The 27,913-nt window shown below is 46.0% G+C and overlaps 1 protein-coding gene and 1 long non-coding RNA gene across 2 annotated transcripts in view; one reads left to right on the top strand and one right to left on the bottom strand.

Moving 5' to 3' along the window:
• The first annotated feature begins 540 nt into the window (after positions 1 to 540).
• The window catches only part of NUP85 (nucleoporin 85), a 29,209-nt gene continuing 1,836 nt past the window's right edge, over positions 541 to 27,913 (top strand). The window contains exons 1-16 of the mRNA XM_036269452.1: positions 541 to 647; positions 4,889 to 4,982; positions 5,523 to 5,685; positions 7,314 to 7,384; positions 8,197 to 8,240; positions 11,149 to 11,218; positions 12,992 to 13,113; positions 14,765 to 14,899; positions 15,001 to 15,123; positions 15,326 to 15,457; positions 15,700 to 15,806; positions 24,875 to 24,958; positions 25,104 to 25,169; positions 25,370 to 25,521; positions 26,654 to 26,771; positions 26,875 to 26,975. Of these exons, the coding sequence (XP_036125345.1) occupies positions 615 to 647; positions 4,889 to 4,982; positions 5,523 to 5,685; positions 7,314 to 7,384; positions 8,197 to 8,240; positions 11,149 to 11,218; positions 12,992 to 13,113; positions 14,765 to 14,899; positions 15,001 to 15,123; positions 15,326 to 15,457; positions 15,700 to 15,806; positions 24,875 to 24,958; positions 25,104 to 25,169; positions 25,370 to 25,521; positions 26,654 to 26,771; positions 26,875 to 26,975 (1,615 nt within the window). The 5' untranslated portion in view covers positions 541 to 614. The remainder of the gene's footprint in view (positions 648 to 4,888; positions 4,983 to 5,522; positions 5,686 to 7,313; positions 7,385 to 8,196; positions 8,241 to 11,148; positions 11,219 to 12,991; positions 13,114 to 14,764; positions 14,900 to 15,000; positions 15,124 to 15,325; positions 15,458 to 15,699; positions 15,807 to 24,874; positions 24,959 to 25,103; positions 25,170 to 25,369; positions 25,522 to 26,653; positions 26,772 to 26,874; positions 26,976 to 27,913) is intronic.
• Positions 14,326 to 16,802, bottom strand: LOC118634725. The gene is made up of 4 exons (XR_004960393.1): positions 16,612 to 16,802; positions 15,106 to 15,231; positions 14,653 to 14,872; positions 14,326 to 14,407 (listed from the first exon to the last, which is right to left on the bottom strand). It is a non-coding gene; the product is annotated as an uncharacterized LOC118634725 (long non-coding RNA).

The following is a 27,913-nucleotide window of genomic DNA, read 5'->3' as shown; positions in this document are numbered from 1 at the left end:
GCTGCATCAATTTTGTCCGCTTGCTTCTGGAGCGTTTTGGGGTGGGAGTTGGCAGCGACTGCCTTCGTACACAAGCTTGATGGGCCGACGGGGCCCGGGGAAGGGACTCCCTTGCCCTGGACACCACTCGGAGAAGCCGCTATGACGACGGTAACCTGCAGACCAACAAGGCGCGAGAAAAGCCAGCGTGAAGACAAGTCATGACCTCGTCCAAGCCCGGAGCAGACCCAGCCCTCGCCCCACAGCGGCAAGCGCGCGCAGGCGCAGCCGCGCCACCACCGCTCCCGCCGTCTCCTGGGGCCTTCTCCCTGACCGGCGCCGGGCTGTCCGCGGCGGCGCCTGAGCAGGCGGGAGGGTTTCTCCGAGGACAGACCGCCTCTGGCGTTGTTTATCCTGAAGTGTTGTGGATGCCAGGAAGGAAGGAATCGTGTAGCGTGCCACAGAGGGGTGGTCGTAGCTGAGAAGAGAGTTCCCTGCAGCGTTGGGGATTTGGAGTTGCAGGCAGTGCAAGAGGTGCTCGGGCGGGGTCCTCTGTCTCAGTGGGCTCAGAGCGGGAGGCCGGAGCCGGGAGCTTTGCTGGCCCTGCGAGTTCCAGGCACCTGAGTTGCGGCGCTATGGAGGAGCTCGATGGCGAGCCGATAGTCACTGTAAGGGCGTCCTCAAGAGTCTTGCTTCGTCCTTGCGGTCCAAGGATTTAGGTTGCTTCGTCACTGCAGGCTTGTCTCCCTCCTGCCGCTCGCAAGGCACCTGTCCCTTTCTTTAAGCTCAATTTGCACTGTCCGGAGGTCACATTAACTGGGTGGTCGAGTTAGGGTCACAGTGGTCGCTGGGTTTTTGCTACCAGGTATATTTAGAATACCTGGCCCCACAGGCCTCACTCCGTCCCTCTCTGTCCCTTGACTCCCCGCCTTCCTGCTTCCCTCGTTTTCCCCGTTGGGCTAATGCTCCTACTGAGCGCGCTTGGACTAAGCAGAGTAATTGGGGCTTTTTTCTTCCAGTCGAGCTAAGCTTCACATCGCAGCGCCTTAAGCTTGGTTTTGTGCTTGTAGTGCTGTATGTGCCCAAGGTTTACTCAACGTATTTATTCTCTCGGGAGACTATTTCTGTTTTTATTGCTCTGTTTGCTTTCAGTTTGATCTGAACTCTTAAGAGAGTATGTCAAGTGTTGCTGATCTGTGATGTTTTAGATACGAATACTTACCATTCCCCCAACCTGGAATGCTCTTCTCTTATCTCCTGCTCATTTTTCAAATGCAAGCTCCAGCGGCCTCTGCCTTAAAAAAGCCTTCTCTGACCTCCCTGACTAGGTCAAATAGCTCTGCCCGCTATAGGCTTGTTCGGCATCTCTTTGCTCTTGGTAACCTATTAACCCCACGAAACTGCAGGCTGCCTGACCGTTTGTTTTTGCTTTTTAGAAATTTGAGGTGCTTTCAGTTTTTAGCTAAAGCCATCAGATTGCAAAGCAGTGTCTGACAAAACAAAAAATTGAAAATCAGGGTAATTTCAAAGCTAAGTGGACAAAAGGAGGCATGAGATTTTAAGTAGCAGTTAATATGGGTTGTTATGCTCTATAAAACTTACTTCTCTCTTTTTAAGTTAAAAAAAATTTTTTTTTGCCTTTTTTGATTTTAGAGAGAAAGGAAGGGAGAGGGAGAGAGGTAGAAACATGGGAGAAAGATGGGAGAAAACATCCTGCATGCCCCCCACTGGGGATTTGGTTCACAACCTGGGCATGTGCCCTGACCGGGAATTGAACCTGCCGACCTCCCTCTTGGTGCAGGGTCGACGCTCAACCACTGAGCCACACCAGCTGGGCTATAAAGTACTTTAAATATGAAATATCCATTAAGGACTATGTCAGTGTTTGCGGGGAGAAAATTCAGATTATTAGAATCACTGGAACTTTTCAAACTTTCCCTCTGCTATGTCAGAATTTTTGGATGGGTGAACCTTCCCAGTGCCTTGTGCTACCCTGGAGGGCCACTACTTTGCATTTGAGCCATGATAATGAGCCATGCATTTACAAATGGAGTTAAGATTATCTAAACTTTATTTTGATTCTGGTAGTGACAACTGACTTGCAATAACCCAACTTTATATTGGTAGGAAAGTGGTTGGCTTTGTAGGCACAGTCTCACATAGGGGTATTTCCTTGGTGTAACTCCTCAGTCTAGAGTCTGAACCTCAACTCTAAGTTCAAACTCAGTCATGTCTGTATTTTAGGGTTAAACTGCATTTTGGGCTTACTGTAAATATACTCAAAAGACTGATGAAAAATCCTGAATACTATTAAGTCAATCTTCATGGGAGTTGTGCCTGCTGTTCATAGCTGCTTCCTATTATCAGGGAACATGAGGCCAACTAGTAATTAGCAGATTTAAGGACATTTATCTGTAGATTCAAAGTAGAAATAATATTCTCGAGTAATTTTTCTAGACTAGTGGTCTCCTTTTGGTTCAAGGGCTCTTAAGAAATGTAAGTTTTAGTTTTTGTTGTCTTTTTTGTTTGTTTGTTTCCAGTTAAATACCTAAAAGTAGAATTGCTGGTTTATAGAACAGATAGAAACATATTTGCTAAAATGAACTGTCAAGCCCTGGCTGTTTTGGCTTGGTAGTTAGAGCATCAGCCCTTGGACCAAGTGGGTTCGATTCTGGCCAGGGCATGTACCTGGGTTTCGGTTCATCCCCGGCCCTGGTTGGGTCATTAGGAGGTAACCAGTCGATGTGGCTCTATCATATCGATGTTTCTCTCTGTCTCTCTCTCTCCTGCTCTATCTGATTATAAATAAAAAAGTATCCTCATGTGAGGAATAAAAAATTAAAATGAACTGTCAATTCTCCAAAGTGCTTATACCATTTTTTTTTTAATCCTCACCTGAGGACATTTTTTGCATTTATCTTCAGATAGAGGGGGAGGAAGAGAGAGACACATCGAGCGGTTGCCATTCACGTGACCCCAACCAGTGCCGGGGACAAACTGCAACCGAGATACGTGCCCTTAGCGGGAACTGAACCTGGGCCTCTAGTCCACAGGCCAACGCTCTAACCGCTGAGCCAAACCAGCCAGGGCTTATACCATTTTTTTAATACCAGCAAAGTGTGAGAGTTCTAGTTTTTCCATATCCTCAACTCTGTGTGGTGTCTTTAATTTTACCTGTTTCCATTCTAGTGGGTATATGAAAGGTAACTCAGTTTGATTTGTATTTCTTAATGATAAAAGATATTGAACATATATTTTTTGTGCTTGTATATTGTTTTACAGCTTTGGTGAAGTATGTGTTAAAATCTTTTGCCCTTTTGGCTACTGGGTTGTCACTTTTATTAACGAATTGTAAGAGTTCTTTATATATCTGGATATCAAATATGTTTTGCAGATATTTCCTCCCAGTCTTTGTCTTGCCTTTTCATTTTCTTAACAGTATCTTTGGAAGAGCAGAAGTTTTTAATTTTGGTGAAGTCCAATTTATAAATTTTTTGCTATGTTTTAAAAATACGTTTTTATTGATTTTTATTTTATTTTTTTAAAGAGAGAGGGATAGAGAAATAGAAACTTCGATGTGAGAGAAACATCAGTCTGCTGCCTCCTGCACGCCCCCTACTGGGTATTGAACCTGAAACCCTGGCCTATGCCCTGTGCCTGGTGCCTTATGTCCTGTGCCCCGTGCCCTGTGCCCCGTGCCCTGACTGGGAATCGAACCAGGACCTGTCAGTCCATGGGACAATGCTCAATCCACGGAGCCACACCAAGCCACACTGGCCAGGCTATAACTTTTTTTTTTTTATAGAGCGGGAGAGAGAGATAGAAACATCGATAAGAGAGAACATTGATGGACCGCCTCCTGCATGCCCCCCACCGGGGATTGGGCCCATAACCTGGGCATGTGCCCTGATAGGAAATCAAACCTATGACTTCTTGGTGCATGGGTCAGCGCTCAACCACTGAGCCACACCAGCAGGGCTATAAATTTTTTCTATAGTTTATAGTTAATGGTTTTTTAAAAATCTTCACCTGAGTTTCCGTTTATCTTTAGATAGATAGAATGGGAGGGATGGAGGGAGACTGAGAGAGCAAGAGAGAGAGAGACACACACACACACACACACACACACACCCCGACTGATCCTCTCCCACATGACCCCGACCAGGGCTGCACTCAGTTGTGCCCTTGACCTTAACCGAACCCACAACTCTTTTTTCCGAGGGCAGACACTGTAATCGCTGAGCCAAATGGGCCAGGGTATATAGTTTATGCTTTTTGTGTCCTATATACCTTTGCTTACTTTAAGGTCAGAAAGATTTTCCTACTATGCTTTTCAAGTTTAATAGACTTTTGCTCTACATTTGTGTCTGTGACTAATTTTTAGTGAATTTTTATTTGGTATGAGGTTCATTTTTGCATATGGAAACCCCTTTATTCCAGCACCATTATGTTTAATGCTTCCCCCTTGCCTGACCTACTCATTCATTAAGAGTCTGCTACCTTTGGCTTAGCATATCTTCATTTTTCTTACTGTTTGTGTATTGGTTTTCCTTGGTAGACCACTAGCTTTTGGAGGGCAGAGACTGTAGTACACATTGCTATATTCTTCAAACCCAGCATAGAAAAAGGTTTAGCTGTGGCCGGTTTGGCTCAGTGGTTGGAACACTGGCCCGTGGACCAGAGTGTCCCAGGTTCAGTTCCTGCTAAGGGCACGTACCTCGGTTGCATTTGTCCCTGGCCCCGGTTGGGGTCGTGTGGGTGGCAACCACTCGATGTGTCTCTCCCACATTGATGTTTCTTTCTCTCACTTCTTCTCTCCCTCCCACTTTATCTGAAGATAAATGCAAGAAGAGTGTTCCCAGGTGAGTATTAAAAAAGAATAACATTTCTGTGCCTTATTTTTCACTAGTTGATTCCAGGAGTGAATTCCAAGAAGAAACAAATGTGTTTTGACTGGGGTCCAGGGGAGATGCTTGTGTGTGAAACCTCCTTCAACAAAAAAGGTAGTTATTCTTATTTTTTTCTTCCAGATTATCTGTTTTGGTACATTAATTTTTTTTTTTCTTTCAGATTTCACTAGCTGAGGCATGATATAGTTGAACTTATTTTGGACCATTTTCATATTTGAAACTTTATCTGTTTAAGATTTTCATTGATTTATGAGACCTGGCATATGTTGAGTCCAAGGAAAAAAATTAACAGTAGTCTTCCTGGTGTTAAAGAAGGATTTTATTTAAAAAAAATTTTTTTTCCTTTATTGATTTTAGAGAGAGAGGAAGGGAGAGGGAGAGAGAGATAGAAACATCGATGAGAGAGAACATCGACCGGCCACCCCGTACATGCCCCCCACTGGGGGTTTGGCCCACAACCTGGGTATGTGCCCTGACTGGGAATTGAACTGGCGATCTCCTAGTGCATGGGTCAGTGCTCAGCTACTGAGCCACACTGGCTGGGCTAGAGACCTAAAAATTTTATAGTGGGTTCTTTTTGAGGGTGAAAGTGGTATTATTATTATTATTATTATTATTGCTATTTTGCTTCAGGAAAATCAGAGATGGTGCCAGGCTGCCCCTTTATCTATATCATCCAGAAAGATATAGATGTTTACTCTCAAATCTTGAGAAAACTCTTCAATGAATCCCATGGAATCTTTGTGGGCCTCCAGAGAATTGAAGAAGAATTGACTGGAAAATCCAGAAAAGCTCAGTAAGTAGGCTGCTAATAAGTGCTAAAGTACACAACTAATTTTTGAAAAGTCAGACGAAATGCATTTTTGATCTTTTGCGTGATGGATGGATCTCCTAGAGAAATAAGGCTGGTTCTACTCCAGCCTCTGCACTGGACAGCCTAAGTGGTCAAAGGTGGAAATGTCTTACAGGGAATGTGCAAATGGTGTTGATTGACTTGCTGCCTTGATAAGGTTTTTTTGTTTATATTCCCACTCATTTACTCTCAGAGAAAAAAATTTAGACCAAGTAAGCGCCTGAGTCATTGAATGCGGTCCCACTATTAATATAAAAATTAATTTTATTTTATCTTTATATTATTCTCAAGGCATGTTTTTGGCAAGAGACCAGAAATCTATTGCTGTTTATAGACTAGGATTGTTTGAGGTGTGATTCATGAGTTAACTGCATCAATGACAGGTACTTGATTTTGATGATCTGAGCCCCACCTCAGATCATCAAAATCAAAATTTCTGTGGCTGTATCCTGACATCTTCAGGTGAAGCTTAAGCACAGCAGAGTTTTAGAACCCCTGTTAGGTTTTAATTGGCATCCATTCATATGGTTAGGCATGGGCAGTGTTGGTATTTGTATTGAAAACACCAAAAAAAAAAAAAAAGAAAACACCCAGTTCTGCCCTGGCTGGTTTTGCTCAGCAGTTAGAGTGTAGGCCAGCCGACTGAAGGGTCGTGGGTTCAATTCCAGTCAATGGCATGTATCTGGGTTGCAAGTTTGATACATGGACCTGGTTGGGGTTGTGTAAGAGGCAACCAATCTGTGTGTCTCTCATGCATCGATGTTTTTCTCTCTCTCTCTCTCTTTCCTTCCCTCCCTCTCTTCCATTCTATCTGAAAATCAATGGGAAAATGTCCTCAGGCCCCCATCTCAGATTTTTAAAAAAGAAAGAAAACACCCAATGTTTTCCTTCTCCTGGGTGTCCTCTTTTTTAATCCTCACCTGAGGACATGCTTAGAGAGAGGAAGGGAGAGAGAGAAAGGGAGGTGGGTTGAGAGAGAAAGAAAGGAAAACATTGATGTGAGAAACATCTATCAGTTGGCTTTCTGTATGTGCCCCGACTGGGGGTGAAACCCGCAACCCATTTATTTGCCCTGACCAGAAATTGAACTGGCAACCTTTTCATGCATTGGACGTTGCTCAAGCAACTGAGCCACTCTGCTTTCTTTTTTTTTTCAATATTTTTTTTCCTGTATTGATTTTCCATAGAGAGGAAAGAGAGAGAGAGAGAGAGAGAGAGAGAGAGAGAGAGAAACATCGATGATGAGAGAGAACATCGATTGGCCGTCTCCCGCATGCCCCCCACTGGGGATTGTGTCCACAACCTGAGCATGTGTCCTGACTGGGAATCAAACAGGTGACCTCTTTATTGGTAATCATTTTAGAAATAAATCAGTATGGACTCATAGATACTTATTTTATTTCATGTGTTATATTTTACTTATTTTGTTGCTCAGCTTTTTCCCACTTTGGCCATTAGTAGCTCCTTCAACTTGTCTCCTGTCTTTTGACCAGCTCCTATCACCAATTCTGTCTTAATGTTATCATAAGATATTCCAGGCTCATCTTGTATGTCATGTAATTTTTTTCTAGGTTGGTTCGAGTGAGTAAAAATTACCGATCAGTCATAAGAGCATGCATGGAGGAAATGCACCAGGCTGCAAGTAAGGATTTTGTGTGTGTGTATGTGATAGTAATAGAAGTATTTATCTGGCTATAAATACTACAGGGAAAAATCTGATTGATATTCCAGTTCAAAACTCTTACTTTCCTGTCTTACTTAATTTGTTGTCAATCATCTTTAGTATATTTTTCAAGTTAGAACATACAGAATTGATAGGTATAAGGCTAAAGGGCCAAATTAAGTGGGGGTTTTTTTTCCTTCAAATTAAGGATTTTTGAAAATCGCATTCTCCGTTCTTTTACTTTGGTGATTTCAAGTCACCAGGTCCACGAGAGCTGCGTGACTCCTGGATGTCAGGTAGTTTGTATGACCTGGTGGTCTCAATGTTTGTTATGTTGTGATTGTGCTGCTGCCTCCTTTTTTTTTAAGGAGATCGTTTTTTGTTTTTGTTTTTTTTAATATGTTTTTATTGATTTTTTTGGAAGAGAGAGATAAACATCAATGTGAGAAACATTGATCAGCTGTCTCCAGCACGTCCCCCACAGGGGATCGACCCATAAAACTGGGCATGTGCCCTGACTGGGAATTGAACTGGTGACCTCTTGGTTCATGTGACACGCTTAGCCAGCTGAACTACGCCGGCTAGGTAAATGTGCTGCTCTAACTTCAGGGTCTTGGTTTGAGAATCATTGATCTACAACAAAAAGATATGAAGCATTTAAAAAAAATCTATAGTGAAAGTGGCGGTTATTAGAAAAAACAAAGGCACAAGCCACAGAACCTGGCATGTGAGGTTGTAGCAATAAGAATGAAAGTTCCATTGCTCACTTAAAATGTTTTGTGTTTTGTTAGTTGCTGCTAAAGATCCAGCCTACGGCCACCGGTTCAGTAGCCAGGTAAAAGCCCTGCCTTCGTTGTTGCTGGCATTATGTCTTTCTGCCTCCTTGTCACCCCTGGGTGGCTTTACAATCACCCTTTGTTGCGGAACTATTCTTTCCAGGTAGACAGGCACTCCTTGGGGTGGTGGGGATTGTCTTAAACTTCCTAGTGCCCCTTCAAGGCCTAGCACATTGAAACAAAGGATGTGCTTGATAAATACTGTGCTTGTTATGAGTTTTCAATTCTTATGGGAAATATAAATCCTAACCACGTGTCACCTGAGATTGCCGAGCTTTTGGAACCACTGCTAAGTGTCATAAACTGTACTCAACTTATGAAACCAGCATTTTACTGAGCTGCAAGTTCTTTTTTTTTAACTCTCACCCGAGGATATTTTTCATTGATTTTTAGATAGAGTGGAAGGGAGGGAGGGAGAGAGGGGAAAGAGAGAGAGAGAAAGAGACAAACATCGATGTGAGAGAGACACATCCATTGGTTGTCTGCTGCATGACCCGAAACCGAGGTATGTGCCCTTGACCCAGGAATCCAACCTGCGACCTTTTAGTCCACAGGCTGATGCTCTCATCGCTGAACCAAACCGGTCAGGGCTGAGCTTTAAGTTCTGATACTTTAGCTTAAGGAGCTGGAAGAGGGCTTAAAGAATTCTCTTTTTGCCCTGGCTGGTTTGGCTCAGCGGTTAGAGTGTCGGCCTGCAGTCCAGAGAGACCCGGGTTCAGTTCCCACTAAGGGCACATACCTCGGTTGCAGTTTGTCCCCAGCCCTGGTTAGGGTTGTGCGGGAGGCAGCCACTTGATGTGTCCTTTTCACGTTGATGTTTCTCTTTCTCTCTCTTCCTCTCTCTCCCTCCCACTCTATCTGAAAAAAAAGGAAAACTGTCCTTGGGTGAGGATGAAAAAAGAAAAAAAGAATTCTCTTTTTACCTGTCCTACCATGCACCCAACGGTCGCCGATTTGATTCTCGGTCAGGGCACATGCCCAGGTTGTGGGCCGATCCCCAGTGGGGGAGGCAAGAGGTGGCCAATCGATTTTCTCATCGATGTTTCTATCTGTCTCTCTCCCTTCTCTCTTTCAAATCAATGAAAAAGAAATTAAATAATTTTCTTTTTGTGGTAGTCTTTAAAAAAATATTTTTATTTTTTGATTACAGTTGACATTCAGTATTATTTTATATTAGTTTCAGGTATACAGCATGGTGGTAAGAAATTTATTTAATTTATGAAGTGATTCCTCCAATAAGTCTAGTACCCACCTGGCACCATACATAGTTATTACAATATTATTAAATACATTCCCTATGCTGTACTTTATGATAGGATCTAGATACTGTTCAAACCCAGTAGTTTATAGGGACTGATGCACTGTCTCTGAAGTCAGCAAAGCATTTATTTTTCCTTATGAATAAGCTATTCTGTGTTTGTGCACAGAAGGAAGGTGGGGAAGGGAAGAATGTATATTGTTCAGGGCAGGTTTATTTTTGGGTCTTATATTGGGTTGCTTTCTCATAGAATATTTCCTAAACTCCATTCCCTTGAATATCAACTTCATAATTTTTGCTTTATTTACATATATATATTTAAAAAATTTTTTTTCCTTTATTGATTTTTAGAGAGAAAAGGAGAGGGAAAGAGAGATGGAAACATCGATGGAATAGAACATCGCTTGGCTGCCTCCTACATGCCTCCCACTGGGGATTTGGCCCACAACTTGGGCATGTGCCCTGACCAGGAATTGAACCGGTGACCTCTTGGTGCATGGGTTAACACTCAACTACTGAGCCACACCAGCCAAGCTATATATATTTTTTTAATTAATTTTTTTAATTACAGATGTCCCTCCTTTTCCCCCCTTTGACACCTTCCTCCCCGATCCTGCCTCCCATGTATATATATATGTTTTTTCTCTTTCTTACATTTTTTATTGATTTTTTTTAGAAAGAGAGGAAGGGAGAGAGGTACAAACATCATTTGGCTGCGTCCTGCACGCCTCACACTGGGGATCAAGCCTGTAACCAGGGCATGTGCCCTCTCTGGGAATCGAACTAGGGCCTCTCAATCCATGGGACGATACTCAGTCCACTGAGCCACACTGGCCAGGCACATATATATGTTTCTCATAATATTATTTACTGAATATTTTTCTAATAATTGTCTTCTTTATTATATAAATAAAGCCTCTTCCTGAACCATACTATTCATCAGGATCATGTGTGTGATGAGCTAGTTATTTAAAAAAATTTTTTTTCCTTTATTGACTTCAGAGAAGAAGAGAGAGATAGAAACATCGATGAGGAAAAACATCGATTGGCTGCCTCCTACATGTCCCCCACTGGGGATCGGGGCCACAACATGGGCATGTGCCCTGATTAGGAATCAAACTGGCGACCTCTTGGTGCATGGGTCAATGCTAAACCATTGAGCCACACCGGCCAGGTTGTAATTTTTTAGATATGTTTTTATTGATTTTCGAGAGAGGGGAAGGGGTAGAGAGATAGGAAGGGGTAGAGAGAGAAACATTGATGTGAGAGAGAAACATCAATTGATTGCCTCCCATATGCACCCCGTCTGGGAACTGAACCCGAAACTTGGGCATGTATCCTGACCAGGAATTGAACTGGCAAGCTCTCGGTGAACAGGTGAAACTCAACCAACTGAGTCACTCAGGCCAGGGCAGTTATTTTTTTCTAGTGCACATTACACTAAGACCACGACCATTAAAGTAAAAAAAATGTTAGTTCATTTCCCGCCCCCTAAAATTCTGTTAGTGGCTGTGGGAAACCCTGCCATAGGAATACTCAGTAAATGTTGACCATCGTGTGATTCAAGTCTTGCTTTGTTCCCTTGCTCTACGAGTAGCCCCTAGGGATGTTCACAGTCAGTGAGCACTCTGTCTCCAATTCTTCCTTAGGTCTCCATCTTGTCGGCAATGGAGCTCATTTGGAACCTTTGTGAGATTCTTTTTATTGAAGTTGCCCCAGGTGAGCATGTACTCATTCTGTCAACATCATAGGTGTCCCCTGCCCTTTCCTCTGGTTTTTCTTGTGTTGTGATGAGTGTTTTGTTGCCTAGAATGCTTTTTTCATTAACACAGCTGTCAGAAAGCATTATGTGACAGCCAGACGCCTGTCGTTTTGTCAGGTGCTGCAGAAAGAATTAGATAGAGTGCCTGCCAGTAACCTCAGATGATAGGCAAATGACCCTTGAAAAACACCAAGAAAATAAACATTAAACTAGTGTGTGAAAGGGGTTGTTGTCGATAGTTTTATTCTGGACTGATCAGGCTTTAGAAAGTTCTCGGAGAAGCTAGGGGAGAGGCACAGGTGCTTCCTCATAGCCTGTAGAAGCAGCTAACCCTGCCAACACCTCGATGTCAGATTTCTAGCCTCCAGAAGTGTGAGACCAATTTCTGCTGTTAAAAGAAAAAAAAAGGGCCCTGACCTGTTAGGCTCAGCAGTTGGAGCGTTGGCTTGCAGACCAGAGAGTCCCAGGTTCGGTTCCCGCTAAGGGCACTTACCTCGGTTGCAGTTTGTCCCCGGCCCTGGTTGGGGTCGTGTGGGTGACAACCAGTCGATGTGTCTCTCTCACATCGATGTTTCTCTCTCTTACTCCCTCTCTTTCTCTCATTCTATCTGAAGATAAATGCAAAAGTGTCCTCGGGTGAGGATTTAAAAAAAAAAAAGGAAACGAAAAAGAAAGTTTTAGGGGTATAACGAGGGGTTAGGATGTGGGGGGCAGTCACTTTGAGAATTCTGTTACTAATGATTGGGGCAGGGACAACCCTGTGCAATTACTGTCTGCTTCGAATTCTGTTGACCTTGAGTTAAATTGTGGTCAGTACAGTTTCCTGGCTTCAGTGGATGCTCTGTGGAATTGTTACAGACTTTTTTTTGTTTCTTTTAATGGTCTATGTTTGCTCTTATTCTTGAATAAGTGTTAAAAATCTCTGTGTAGTCATAGCTATTTATTCATTCTCCTGCTAAAGGACAGAGCAACTTGAAAATAAAATTTGATTTTTTTTTTTTTTAATTATTATTTTTTATTTATTTTTATTTTTTATTTTTATTTTTTATCCTCACCTGAGGACATTTTTCCATTTTTTGTTCAGGTAGAGTGGGAGGGAGAGAGAGGAACAGAGAGAGAGGAGAGAAACATCGATGTGAAGGGACACATCGAGTGGCTGCCACCCGCACGACCAACCAGGGCCGGGGACAAACTACAACCGAGGTACATGCCCTTAGCGGGAACCGAACCCGGGTCTCTCCAGACCGCAGGCCGACGCTCTAACCGCTGAGCCAAACCGGCCAGGGCTAAAATTTGATTTTTGTATGCCTCTCTCCAGTAGATTTCTGAGGGCCATCAATATGTTTTTATTCTTTTTTTTATCCTCACCTGAGAACACTTTTCCATTTTTTGTTCAGATAGAGTGGGAGGGAGAGAGAGAAAGAGAGAGAGAGAGACATTGACATGAAAGGGGCACATCAAGTGGTTACCACCCAGACGACCCAACCAGGGCCGGGGACAAACTGCAACCATGGTACGTGCCCTTAGCGGGAACCGAACCTGGGACTCTCTGGTCTGCAGGTCGACCCTCTAACCGCTGGGCCAAACTGGCCAGGGCACCTTTGCTCATTTAAGAGGGGTCAATCATTTCCTACAAAGCTTGTCTGCCCTTCATTCTCTGCGTTATGGGAAAGCAGGATTTGCTGCTCATGAAGCTGAGGTCTTGTGCGTGACGAGATTCTCTCCCCCAGCTGGTCCCCTCCTCCTCCACCTCCTTGACTGGGTCCGACTGCACGTGTGCGAAGTGGACAGTATGATGGCAGATGTTCTGGGCAGTGAGAACCCAAGCAAACATGAGAGCTTCTGGAACTTGGTAAGGACCCAGTGCAGGCTGGGCCCCCCTTTCTCCCACTTCACGTCTGGTTTTCCTCAGTGCTCACAGGCGGGCTGGGGGCTGCTAACTGATCCTCGTGCGCTTGGCCTGGCTCCACGTGTCTGTGATCATCGCAACGCCCTTAGATCTGTTCTTCCCTGCTCCAGGGAGAGTTTAGAATTGTTATCAGTAATAAAGTAATGCTTTGTAGACCTTCCACTGAGAAGGGAAATTTGGCTTCTTTGTGCATCTAAGGGAGAGAAGACGTGAAGATGATACAAAGTCGATGATTGGGGCTGGGGCATCAACGTAAATGAGCTTGAAGGGTTGTTTTGAGATGATAGAATGTTCTAAAATGATTGTGATGGTGCCAAACTCTGCAAACTTACTAGAACTCATTGAATTATACACTTAAATAGGTGAATGTTCATAGTGTATAAATTATAACTCAATAAAGCTTTTACAAACTAAAAGACTGATGATCCCAAAGTTATTTTGGATTATCCATTTGGAAGTCATCATGTGTGCCAAAGGTGTGTGTACGTGTGTGCATGTATTCTCTGCCGGTGAGAGCAGTATTTTTTCCATTCACCTCCACTGATCTGTGACCCAGATGGGAGGGAGCAAGGAGGGGGTTGCCAGTTGACGCGAATAATGGAATATTGATTACATTTATAGAATCTGAAATTCAGGTCAAGAGTTGTTGCCTTTGATGCTGTTTGTGGGCCTTTTTGTCCAGGAGATCTGTGCAGCAAGGAGGGAGCCTTTGCTCAGGAGTATTGGGCCCAGGTTTTGAGTCTCTAATTCATTCTTTCACTGAGATGTTTATTTTTTTCTTTATTGACTTATTTTTTATTTTTTTAATCCTCATCTGAGGACATTTTTTCCATTTATCTTTAAATAGAGTGGAGGGAAGGGGGGGGGAGAGAGAGAGAGAAACATCAACATTAGAGAGACACATTGACTGGTTGCCTCCCTCACGACCCCGGACAAACCATAACTGAGGTCTGTGCCCTTGGCTGGAATCGAACCCGCAACCTTTTGGTGTATGGGAGGATGCTCAACCCACTGAGCCAGCTGGCCAGTCTTTAGTACTATGCTTGGGTGCCCAACAAAAAGCAAAAAATGCAAACAAAACCTTGGCACTGAACAGATTGTGAAAAAGACCCTTGTTTAGTGTGAGAGCTGATACAAGAAGGCAGAGCACTACCTTGTTTGTTCACCTGCAGATGTGCTTGTCAGGTGACTCAGATGATTTTGCTGCGCACTTGTTCACAAGTGATGGTGACAGCACCTTGAGGGGTTACAGGTAAATTTTAGCAAGTAGGCAAATTTACAGACAGAGACTTTGAATAAAGAGGATTGATTGCACTTGTGTCAAGGGTATGTATATATTCCTGTGTATATTTGAACTAAGACTTTTATGAGCCAATACTTTATTTGATGCACTGTGGTATTTTTTTTAAGTTGGTCACATCCTGTAATGGGTTGAAAAGCATGGTTCAGGTTAAAACCAAGAGACTGGATGAGCTAGATTACCTCTGGAGGGAAGAAATCATCATGCTTTCCCAAAGCTAAGAAGCCAAAGCTAGGCTGAGGGGATGGCTTCTGGGCCTCCCATGGATGCTCATATTCTTGGGTGTCCCTCCAGGTGACCATCTTGGTGCTGCAGGGCCGGCTGGACGAAGCCCGACAGATGCTCTCCAAGGAAGCTGACAGCAGCCCCACCTCTGCAGGCATGTGCCGAATCTTGGGGGACCTGATGAGGACAATGCCTGTTCTCAGTGTACGTGGGAGCAGCCCTGCTCTGTGGGTCATGGGATATGAGTTCATTATTGCGCATAAGGGGTTCATGTGATGATGGTGTCTGACTGCATCTCCCCTCAGCCTGGTAACACGCAGACCCTGACAGAGCTGGAGCTCAAGTGGCAGCACTGGCATGAGGAGTGTGAGCGGCACCTCCAGGACGGCACATTCGCCTCCAGCCCTCACCTGGAGTCTCTCTGCAAGGTGGGAGCTGGTCCAGTTCAGGGTCCACGATGTCTCCCCTTAAGGATTGTGGTATCCCGCCCAGTGCAGGCAGAAACGTGGTCCTCCCTGGCCGGGGCTCTCCATTCTCTGCAAAGGAAAGAGCTTTCAGACCCACTCTCGCTGAGATCAGGAGAGTTGTAGAGAGCTCCCCCGGAGCTCAGGGAAACGCCTCTCTCCTCAGATCATGTTGGGAGATGAAGCTGCCTTGTTGGAACAGAAGGAGCTTCTGAGTAACTGGTATCATTTCCTAGTGACCCGGCTCCTGTATTCTCATCCCACAGTAAAACCCATTGATCTGCACTTCTATGCCCAGGTGAGTCAGCTCCATCGGGTGGGGGTGGGGAGTAGGGGTCCTGGGGTTCTGCTCCCTGCTGGGTCATTTTCAGTGTGTGGCCTCTTTGAAGTGAGCCTCCCTGGAGAACCGGAAGGGGTTTTCCTTTGGCTTTTTTGAAGGACCCCATCACCCTTCCCCAGGGTTCCCTTCACAGCAGTCCTGCCAACCCCCTTGAGTCTCTGCTTCCATCCAGAGATTGAGTGGGTCACACCTTTCCACAGTCCAGCCTTGACCTGTTTCTGGGAGGTGAGAGCAGCCCAGAACCCCTGGACAACATCCTGATGGCAGCCTTCGAGTTTGACATCCACCAGGTGATCAAGGAGTGCAGGTAGGGCTGCTGCGCCACCAGCACTCTAACCGTCTCGGTGTGGGAATCACTGGCATTAAGTACAGTCACAGTGTTGTGCAGCTGTCACCACCATCCTTGTCTAGAGTGTCCTGTTCCTTGCTGGTGTCTTAATCTTCTTCCCGCAGACCTGCTTCCCTCCCAGCCACGTGTGGACAGATAATGGCTTCTCTCTGGACAAGCTTGGGGGACTTCCTGAAGCTTGAGGGCTGCCATGTTTATAACAATTTCCATGTTATTTACTTAAAATAACATGGCAGGGCCCTGGCTGGTTTTGCTCAGTGGTTAGCGCATCGGCCTGTGGACCAAAGAGTCTCAGGTTCGATTCTGGTCAAGGGCATGTACGTCGGTTGTGGTTCGGTCCCCGGCCCTGGTCAGGGTCGTGTGGGAGGCAACCAGTCGATGTGTCCCTCTCACATCGATGTTTTTCTCTCTGTCTCTCTCCCCCTCCCACACTATCTGAAAATAAATGGAAAAATATCTTCAAGTGAGGATTTAGGAAAAAAATAATAATAATAATGTGGCAGGAAATTACTTTGATATTTAAAAGCCAGCCTATTACATGGAACCCAGTGGACATGAAGCCACCTTGGAGGACAGTACTTCTCAACACTCTAATAAGCCAACCCTCCCGCACCACGGGGCTCCTGGCTGGTCTGTTCAGAGCAGATACTCTGCACCACCCTCTCCCCACAGGAGTCTCATCATTGTGATGAACCTTCAGTGAGGCAGGAAAGGGAGTGTCAAACAAGAATGAAGGTAAAGCTTTCCAGAAATTTCCATGTACCTTCTTTCTGTGCAGCCTGGACAAGTGGGTGTTGCACTCAAGACTCCCAGAGGGAGAAGGTGGGAACAGCAGCAAATGGCCTAGCTCAGGTGTCAGGTGGATTCTAGTCGACGTGGTCACTGAGACGGTCCCCTCCTGCTGCGTGCTTTCATGTTTTAGTCAAAAAGAAGCAGGGCTTCAAGAAATGATCCTAGATTTAGAGAAGTGGGTTTTGTGTCAATATATATATATTTTTATAGACCTGTAAACATAGGGACTTTAGTTGAGCTGAAAGATGACACACGGAGTTTGGCTGATGGCAGGTGTGGGGGGCACCTGCATGGGGGGGTTAGTGACAATAACTTAAGGCGCACACCTCATCATTTGGCCTTGTCAGGGTTTCTGCCTGTAATTTGAAATAATAGGCATTCCTAAACACATTGCCTGTTACCGCGGTGGATTATTCCACCAGGGCTTCCTTCATAGCCACATCTGGATTTTTAGGAACAAAATTGATTTGAGCCCTCACCGGTTTGGCTCAGCAGTAGAGGGTCAGCCCATGGACCAGAGTCTCAGGTTCAATTCCCGGTCAGTGGCACGTACCTGGGTTGCAGGTTCGATCACTGGCCTCGGTCGGGGATGTGTAGGAGGCAACCAATCCATGTGTCTCTCCCTCCGTCTCTTCCACTCTATCTGAAAATCAAAGGAGCCTGGCCAGTGTGGCTCAGAGGTTGAGCGTCGACCCATGCACCAAGAGGTTGCTGGTTCGATTCCAAAGTCAAGGCACATGCCCAGGTTGTGGGCTAAATTCCCAGTGAGGGCATGCAGGAGGCGGCCAATCGATCTCCTCTCTCATCATGTTTCTCTCTCTCTAGTATCAGTAAAGAAAAAAAGTTTTTAAATAAATAAAAATCAAAGGAAAAATAGTCTCAGGTGAGGATCGACAACAGATTTGAGCAGAACAAGGAGGAAAGACAATGAAAGGGAAAGCACCCGCTCTTTTCAGTGACAGAGGAAGAAAGAGAAGCGCCGGTCAGGAGGGGTGGCTTCTGTTTGTTTGTTTATTTTTTATCCTTACCCAAGGACATTTTTCCATTTTCTGTTCAGGTAGAGTGGGAGGGAGAGAGAGGGAGAGAGAGAGAGAGAAACATCGACGTGAAAGGGACACATCGAGTGGCCGCCACCCGCACGACCCAACCAGGGCCGGGGACAAACTGCAGCCAAGGTACATGCCCTTAGTGGGAACCGAACCCGGGTCTCTCAGGACCGCAGGCTGACGCTCTAACCACTGAGCCAAACTGGCCAGGGCAAGGGGTGGCTTTTATAAACTTCACAGGAAACGGCATCACCCTCATGCCACTTACACAGGGAAAAGGTCAGGCTCACAACCCCTCAGTCTGGGCACCTCTCTGCCCCTGGCAACAGGAGAGGACCTGAGGTTTTTCTGTTGGCTCTGAATCGTCGAGCTTGGGGTTTCTCTGATCAGGAAGCCGTTTCCTACCCTATTCCGAAAGAGGCCCAGAAAGCAAGTCCCAGGACCTCATCCGGGGAACTGGAAGAAGGGCCGCAGTATCTTCAGAAAGAGTAGCAGACTCTAGAAATGCGCCCTCCTGGACGGGAAGGGTTGGATTCGGCGTCTTGCGAGCACTTGGTTTCTCGTGGTTTGTACCAGTTAGACCCAGGATTGGTTCCTAGGGCGTGGAGTGCATCTGTCTGAAGTTAGGCCCAGTGGGCTGGTGGCCTAGGGAAGCCTTGCTGCTGTGTGTGAATTCAGCTGGGTTCATGACGATGCTGGGAAAGGGGAACCAGAGGAGTCCTTTCTAGCGGCACCAGAAAGGAGAGTTCTACAGGGGCACCTGCTCCCCCCCGTGTGTCAACTAGGCCAGACACGGAGGGGCAGAAAGGGCTGGAGGAATCCTACAATAGCATAAAGGCTCATGGAGGCCCCTGCTGAAGGGCCCCGTGTTTGCCTGTTATCTCCATGGATGAAAGGAGAAGTCGGGGTCTTCTAAGGGTTCATTTCCTCCCCTCTGGCCTGCAACTTCCCCTGAAAGCTAGTTCTTCTCACTCCAGCAAAAGAAAATAGGGAGGTGGGCAAGATGACAGCTTCCCGGTGCCTTTAAAGTCCGCCGCAGGAAAAGACTAAAACAAAAAACAGGTCTTCCTCCAAAAAGTAAGAGATCCAATTTATTATTATTTTTAAAAATTTATTTTTCCTTTATTGATTTTAGAGAGAGAGAAAGTGAGAGGGAGAGAGAGAGAGATAGAAACATCAGTGAGAAAGAACATGGATTGGCCGCCTCCTACACACCCCCACTGGAGATCGGGCCCACACCCCAGGCATGTGCCCTGACCAGCAATCAAACCTGGGACCTCTTGGTGCGTGGGTCGATGCTTAACCACTGAGCCACACCGCTGGACGAGATCCAATTTAATATGCACCTAATCAGAATCGCCTTGCCTGCAGGGAGCACAGACCCCACGCCCATTTATGGGAGGTTCGCAGCTGCAGAGCCACCCAAAGGAAGTTACAGGGGCTGGGGTAAGGGGACAGCAGCAGCCCCAGTGCAGGACAGTCCACTGGGGGGCTATAGTTGTTTCCTCTCGGTAGGGCCTTCACCATGGCTAGTCTTCCAGGCTCCAGAGTTCCTTTTCCAGCAGAGGCCACTCCATAGTTGTTAATTAAGCCTTCCTTGACCATCTTGGAACAACGAGGCTGTTTGCTTGTTCTGTGTAGAGGCTACTCAGAATTCTCCACTATAGTCCATCCAGTGTGGCTCAGTGGATTGAGCGCTTGTCCCATGGACTGAGAGGTCCCTGTTCAGTTTCTGGCCAGGGCACATGCTTGGGTTGTAGGCTTGATTCCCAGTGTGGGGTGTGCAGGAGGCAGCCGATCGATGTTTCTCAATCACATGGATGTTTCTATCTCTCTCTCCTTCCCTTTCTCTCTGAAAAATCAATAAAACCATATTTAAAAAAAAAAAAGAATTCTCCATTACATGTGTGTGATGATCCAAAATCTGTTGACTAGACTTGCCCAGCCTTGCAGGGAGACCTTTTAGCTATGTCCAGTCTGCATCTGTCCAGTCTCGGTCACTCCAGCTGTCGTAGTTCTGTGCCTTCCGTGGTTGATGCCATGCAGCCTGGGGAGACGCTCGGAGCTCTGCAGACGAGCATGTGGTGGTTCTCTCTGCTCTGGGTCCTCCGCAGCCACCTTGCTGGCTGTCTCACCACAGCCATAGTTAGATAGTTGGGTGACAGCAAGTGTTCTGGGGGCTGAGATGTCATTTCCCTTCCCCCAGTCCACTCCCTCCCATCTTTTTTTTTTTTAAAGTGTAATTCTTTCAACATTTATTGGGCATTTATTATGTGCTATACACTGTACCAAACTTACTTTGAGATTGCAGCACTTTTTTCTTGTGGGTAATTGACAATCTAGACCAGATGTTATTGGACCCTGTAAGGATTCTGTATTCCATTGGAAAGTCAGGGAAAGCTTTTTTAAGGAGTCTGTGCTCAAGCTGTGTCTTGAAAAGTCCAGTGAAGCACAGCAGAAAAGGATGCTCTTCAGGCAGAGAAAAGCATTGAGGAAAGCACGGGCAGGGAAGAAATGGCCTGTTACCTGCTTAAGAAACTGTAGATACCTTCTTCGATCCGAAAGGCTCAGGCGAGCGATGGGCTGAAGTGGCAGGTAGGAAAGGAGTCAGATTATCAAGGACTAAATATACTATTCCCGGTAGTTGTTTTTTTAATCTTTATCTGAGGGTTTTATTCCATTTATCATCAGAGTGGGAGGGGAGAGAGAAAAATACACATCGATTGGCTGTCTCCCACACGACCCCGGCCAGGGCCAGGGACTGAACCGCAACCAAGGTACATGCTCTTGACCAGAATCAAACGTGACTCTTTGGTCTACGGGCTGAGCCCCAACCGCTGAGCAAAACTGTCCAGGGCCAGGTAGTTTTGATTTTATCAAAATGGGGTCGCTAAGTATTTTCAGCAGGGTAATGCCATAAAATTTGTATTTGAGAACAAGAAATCTAGAGTATGGAGGACAGCAAGGTTGGTAGCTGGGAGACCAGTCCTAAGGCCCATACAGTCGTCCATGTGGAAAGTGGTGATAATAACAGTTAATATTTATTAGGCTAAGTGCTTTTATGGATTATTTCATTTTTTCTTGCAACAAACCTTTGAGGTAGGTGCTGTTATTTCATGCTTATCTTACAAATGTGGAAAGTGAGCCCTGGTAAAGTCACCCTGCCAGCTAACAAGGGGCATTATGGGTATTTGTACCCAAAGCCTTTTGCCAAATTCTATATTGTTTACTGACTTCTTAAGCACCAACCAGTCTGTCAAGATACCCTATTACTCAGTTTCAGAGCGAATTTCACAACCAGCTACTTCTCACTCCACAACTTCCCTGGCCCAGCCACAGTTATTATTACCTGAACTACATTACAGGTGGCTCCTCACTGGCTTCCCCCTTGTCACCTGTTTCTGTGTTGTCCATCCTCACAGAGTAATCTATTTTTTTAAAATATGTTTTTATTTTTTAGAGAGAGGAAGGGAGGGAGAAAGAGAAACATTGATCAGTTGCTTCCTGCACCCTGACCGGGGATTGAACCCGCAACCTGGACATGTACCCTGACCAGGAATCAGATCGGCAACCTTTCAGGGCACGGGGTGACATTCACCCAGCTGAGCCACACTAGCCAGGGCTGAGTAAACCCTGTCACTCCTGCGCACTGTCCCAGGCCTCCCATCACAGGGCCTGCGCGAGCTCCGTTCTGGAGCGGGAGTAGGACCAGCCCGTGCTCCATCCCGGAGCCTCTCACTGCTGTCTCCTCTGTCTCTGGGCTGATTCTCCCCCTTGTTCCCCGTGGCAGCTGCCCTGTCCTCAGCCCTCTGCGCACTGTCCCAGGCCTCCCGTCACAGGGCCTGCGTGAGCTCCGTTCTGGAGCGGGAGTAGGACCAGCCCGTGCTCCATCCCGGAGCTTCTCAGCTGCTTCCTCTGTCTCTGGGCTGACTCTCCCCTTGTTCCCCGTGGCAGCTGCCCTGTCCTCAGCCCTCTGCGCACTGACCACTCTCTTTCGACTGATTGCCTGTAGGAACTTTCTCCAGGGGGAGGGAATGTGCGTGCACCGTGTATGTGGGGAGGTGACTTGTGTGTACATCTTCTCATTTTACTCTTTCTCAGTTAGATGCTATTTTATTTTTCTTAGGACTGGTCATTATTGATTTTTATCTATTATTTTTGAGTTTTTCACAACTTAAATCTCTGAAAATAGCTTCAGAGTCTCCAAGCACTGCATTGACAGTTGTGATTCCTCCACTTTGACAGTAAAATGGAAGTTAAAAGAAATGAGTTGAGTGGTAGGCCTGGATTTGAGCCAGTTTCCAGTGCTTTCCCGTGGACAAGCCTGTCGATAGTGTAGTAAGCAGTTCTGTAGGGGACAGGTTTTGTGTTAATTTCAAGCTCAGATTTACTGATTGATTGATTGATTGATTGATAGATATTTATAAAACACTACTCAAAAGTAGTGTTATAAAACACTACTCAAAAGAATCTTTTTAAAGCAAGTTGTTATCTATTTTCCCATTTTTTTTCTTAAAACATTGTAAGTAGGCAGGAGGTAAAATTACCTCCATTTTATAGGTGAAAGGGACATAGGGTGAGTAACTGAAATGGTGGTCTTGAGTTCCAGTTGTAATATTTTTTCCATTAAACTGCTGTCTAGTTGACCAGATGATACTCAATTAAAGTTCCGATACACAAAGGAGCTGTGATGAAGTAGAGAGTGAAGAGCAGAGCCTGGCCGGTGTGGCTCAGGGGATTGAGCATTGGCCCGTGGACTGAGAGCTTCTGCTTTGATTCCCGTCAGGCACATGCCTGGGCCTTGGGCTCGATCCCCAGTGTGGGGCGTGCAGGAGGCAGCTGATCTGTTTCTCTCTCACATTGATGTTTCTATCTCTCCCTTCCTCTCTCTCTCAGAAAATCAGTATAAACATTAAAAAAAAACCCCAGAAAGTGAAGAGCACAGCTTTATCAAATGAATTGGTTTTTTTTAGGGGCTTGTCATAAAGAGATAGCATATTCACCGGGATTCTTGGCTAACGAGGACAAGGTCAAGAATGACAGTGGAAGTATGAAAGCCATGGCTAAAGGAAAACTGAGGAAGCACATTTTCAAAATTAGAGCACGGTAGTACTTTGTATAGCTTGTAATAATTTTATACCACTTAGTATTCGAGGATGGTAGTAGAAATAGAGGTGTTTTGCCTGGCCGGTGTGGCTCAGTGGTTGAGCGTCAAGCCAGGCACCAAGAGGTCACTGGTCAGGGCACATGTCCAGGTTCTGGGCCAAATCCCAAGTGGGGGGCATGCAGGAGGCAGGCAGTTGATGTTCTCTCTCATCAATGTTTCTCTCTCTCTCTCCCTTTCTCTCTCAAAAATCAATAAAGAAAAAAAACTTTTTAAAAAGAAATACAGGTATTTAAAAAAATTGGCATATATGATATTTTGAATGTTAGAAGCATAGCTATTAATAAAGTTGGAATACGTATGATCAACATGACAGTCTATAATGATGGAATTCTGGAACAGGTGGAGTGTCTGAGTATCCATGTCCCTCAGATCAAGGCAGAAGTTTTAAACATCCAGTAATTTAGTGTAAACCGTCCCTATTCTTTTTATATCCTGAAAACATATTTTTTCACATTAATGAATGATTACACTTAGGAAACTGCACCTGCCTTAGTAGTCGGCGCCATCCACTTCACTTGGGTTGGCTTTGCCTTACAGAAAGAAACCATTGAAGGTTCTTTTCTCTCTCCCAAGACTTAGAAAATAGGCAAGCATTATCTACAAATACAGAAAGGCCTGTGCTAAGTAACAAATGAAAATGTACCAAAAAATGATGTGTGCACTCTGACAGTAAGTGCATTAGTGTGCTCTGTACAAGATGGTGCTAGAGAGTTAACAAACAGGTGATGATGTAACAGTGGTCTCCAACAAACTTGATTCTTTTTTTTTTTAATCCTCACCCAAGGACATTTTGCATTTGTCTTCAGATAGAGCAGGAGGGAGAAAGGGAGGAAGAGAGAGAGAGAAACATCGAGTGGTTGCCACCCACACGACCCCAACCGGGGCCAGGGACAAACTTTAACTGAGGTACATGCCCCTAGCGGGAACCGAACCCGGGACTCTTAAGCACTGAGCCAGGGCCTTAATTAGTTCTTTAGAAGGCTTTAGAAACGTTCATTTTTTTTCTTTCTTTTTTTTTTTTTATCCTCACCCGAGGATATTTTTCCATTTTTTGTACAGATAGAGTGGGAGGGAGAGAGAGGAAGAGAGAGAGAGAAACATTGACGTGAAAGGGACACATCGAGTGGCTGCCATCCGCACGACCAACTAGGGCCGGGGACAAACTGCAACCGAGGTACATGCCCTTAGCGGGGACCGAACCCGGGTCTCTCCAGACCGCAGGCCGACGCTCTAACCGCTGAGCCAAATTGGCCAGGGCTCATTTTTTTTCTGTATTGATTTTTTAGAGAGGAAAGGAGAGGGAGAGATAGAAACATTGATGAGAAAGAACATAGATTGGCTCCCTCCTGCATGCCCCCCACTGGGGATCAGGCCCACAATCTGGGCTTGTGTTCTGACTGGGAATCAAACCGGCGACCTCTTGGTGTGTGGGTCGCCGCTCAACCACTGAGCCACACCGGCTGGAACACAAGATGGTTTCCAAAATGAAGTCACATGTGTATGGTTGTATTCATAAAACATACTAATCAACAGCTTCACAACGAGAAACATCAGCATGTCCAAATGCAGATGAAGACATTCCTCTGAATTCTATGTCTCATCGAGCATCAGAAACCACCAATCTTTATTTATCTTTTCTAAAAATATATGGAACGCTTCATAAATTTGCGTGTCATCCTTGTGCAGAAACCACCAATCTTTTAGTCCTTTTCTTGTACATTTTGTGCCCACATTCTTCGCATCTGATTGGATGTCTGGATTTTCTCTCGTTGTGTGACGCTCCCCATAGATATGTATCCCTCCCTGGCTGCTGCTTTGGTGATGGAACACTTGGTGTCTCTTGTTAGCCCCACATAGCCAGGAGAAACTGTTCATCTGCTCCCGGACAGATTCCAGCTCATCACTGTCCCTCCCATTCTTTTTAAGCAAAGGACATGTGGGGTTCCTGCTCCTGCCCCACTCCATGTGGGCCATGGCTTCTCACCTTGACTTTCCTTCTTGCCTTGGTGTTTGCCCTGTAGCATCGCCCTGAGCAACTGGTGGTTTGTGGCCCATCTGACTGACCTGCTGGATCACTGCAAACTCCTCCAGTCACACAACCTCTAGTAAGTGTGCGTGACCATGCCCACCCTTTTCTTCCCCCCCCCCCCAGGCCCTCAAGGGGTGAGCTGAAGGCCTAGAAGGGACGTGGAAGGGGGCCCTGAATGGAGAAGACCAGGAGTCTTGGTCTCATGTTATGTTTTATTCCAGCTTCGGATCCAACATGAGAGAGTTCCTTCTGCTAGAATATGCCTCGGGGCTGTTTGCTCATCACAGGTAGGAATTCCCCTAAGGGGTGACAGCAGGGTGCTCTTCAGCATGTGGGTGCCATCGGAGCTTCGACTGTGTTCTCCAGTCTGGTTCCTTGAAGGCTACAATGCTCTGGAGATGAGTCATCCTGCGTTCCAATCCCAGAGTTCCGTGGCAGCACCTAGACTTGCTAGGCCCTCATGCCTGTTCTCCTTGGACCTTCGCAGCCTGTGGCAGTTGGGGGTGGATTACTTTGACTACTGCCCTGAGCTGGGCCGAGTTTCCTTGGAGCTGCACATTGAGCGCATCCCCCTGAGCACCGAGCAGAAAGCCCTCAAGGTGCTGCGGATTTGTGAGCAGCGGCAGATGACTGAGCAAGGTGGGTCGTCCCTCCTCCAGCACAGCCCTGTGTTTACGCCATGCCAGCTAGACTGCAGAGAGGCCAGGTACTGGGTGCCAAGAAGTAAACCAAAACAGCAACATTGCTGGGGAGGGACAAAGAGCTAGGGATCCTTTGGGACCTGGAAGCAATAGAGCACGTCACCTTTTTTTTTTTGGATTGATTTTTTAGAGAAAAAGGAGAGAGAGAGAGAAACATCGATCAGCTGCCTCCTGCACTGTGCCCTACTGGGGAGTGAGCCTGCAACCCAGGCATCAGACTGGGAGCTCTCAGTCCATGGGACAGTGCTCAGTCCACCGAGCCACACCAGCCGGGCTGGAGCACGTCACCTTTTTATTTTTTTATTTATTGACTTTAGAGCGAGAGGGAGAGATAGAAACATCGATGAGAGAGAACATCGATTGGCTGCCTCCTGCATGCCCCCCACCGGGGATTTGGCCCACAACCTGGGGCTTAGCATGTGCTCTGACCAAGAATCAACTGGTGACCTCGTGGTGCATGGGTTGATGCTCAGTCACTGAGCCACACCGGCCGGGTGAGCACATCACCTTTTAAAAAATGTTCCCAACCCACTTCTCTCTTACTTACTTTAAGAGGTCGGAGCTGGGGTCACTTTGAGTTTACCTGTTCAAGTGGGTTGCTCTTGCTAGCTAAGGCTGGCTCTGAGGAAGCAGGACCAGAGGTGGCTTTGGAGGAACAGGGAGGGAATGAGGTTTGCCTCTTCTGACTGCTGAGTGATAAAAACCTAAGTTATTCTTCCCAGAGGCACTTGCATGTGTATGACTGTGAAAGCAGATGGCATTCAAGACCCAAGGGATGATAGGATTTTTGGCACCTGGAACAGTAGTGGAAGAGCTGATCTGGAGGGAGCAATAAAATACTTTATTGCCACCCCTGAAATCAAAGCTCACGAAGCCAGTTCTGTCAGGGTGGGTCACACTGTTAACAGGCAGCAGGCCCCTTCTAACCCGAGTTCCCAGTTCTGCTGACCAAGCTGCGTTTGGGTCCTGTGGAGGCGGCTGTGGAAGGCTGCGAGGAGGTGGGCAGGCTGCAGGGTTTAGGAATGATTCGTAGGGTGAAAGGTTTGCCTTTTCTCTTTTTGCCTGTGAAGTGCGAAGCATTTGTAAGATCTTAGCTATGAAAGCTGTCCGGAACAATCGCCTGGGCTCCGCCCTCTCTTGGAGCATTCGAGCCAAAGATGCCGCCTTTGCCACACTGGTGTCGGACAGGTGGGTTCAACAAGTGTCAGCCTCCTGGGAACTGCCTGGGACGTTGGGAGGCTGAGGAGGTGGGCCTGGGACTGCTGCCCTAATCTCAGGCCTGGCCTTGCAGGTTCCTCAGGGATTACTGTGAGCGAGGCTGCTTTTCCGACTTGGATCTCATCGACAACCTGGGGCCAGCCATGATGCTCAGTGATCGACTGACATTCTTGGGTGAGTGTCTCTGGGCTATGTCCCCTAGACTGTTGGCACAAATGGACAGTTGTGGTGATTGGAGAAAGTGTTCTAGACTTCTCCATTGTTTCCTTCCTGTTAAGCCCAAACTCCAAACCACACAGAACCCTGTGTGCCAGACTGCAAAATATATCTTTTGGTAATATTTTATTTTCCAGTAATTTCAAACTTTGAGAAAAGTTGCAAAAGTAGTGTAAGGAATAAGAAACTCTCATGTATACTTTATCCACATTTTTTATACTTTGCCTCATTTGTTTTATTCTTTCAATTGGGTTTTTTGAAATAATCTGAAAATAAATTGGAGACATTGTTGTTCCCCTTTCTTCATAAGTACTTGAGCATGTATTTCTTAAGAACATGCTCTTATCCGGCCAGTGTGGCTCAGTGGATTGAGCGCTGTCCCGTGGACTGAGAGGTCCCAGTTCAATTTCTGGTCAGGACACATGCCTGGATTGTGGGCTCGATCCCCAGTGGGGAGAATGCAGGAGGCAGCTGATCGATGTTTCTCTCTCATCGTTTCTGCCTCTCTCTCTAAAAAGTCAATAAACACACTGTTAAAAAAAGAACATGCTCTTGTATAATCACACCTATCAAAATCTGATTTCACTTGATACAATACTCTCACATAATCCATAGTTCATATTTTTGTTGTTGTTAATCCTCACCAAAGGATATTGTTTTCATTGATTTTTAGAGTTGGGGGCAAGGGGGTGGGTGGGGAGAAACACCCATGTGAGAGACACATCAATTGGTTGCCTCTGGAACTGGGGATCGAACCTGCAAGCCCAGTGTGTGCCCTTGACCAGGAATCAAAACCTGCAACCCTTTGGTGTAAGAGCTGATGCTCTGAACACTGAACCACACCAACCAGGCCACAGTTCTGGTTCTGATTACACCGTTGTCTCAGTGATGCCCTT

Source organism: Molossus molossus, unplaced genomic scaffold, assembly GCF_014108415.1.
Source record: "Molossus molossus isolate mMolMol1 unplaced genomic scaffold, mMolMol1.p scaffold_m16_p_19, whole genome shotgun sequence".
In the NCBI taxonomy this organism is placed as follows: Eukaryota; Metazoa; Chordata; class Mammalia; order Chiroptera; family Molossidae; genus Molossus; species Molossus molossus.
Note: the sequence above shows the minus strand (reverse complement) of the source record. Positions and strands in the feature narration are given on the sequence as shown.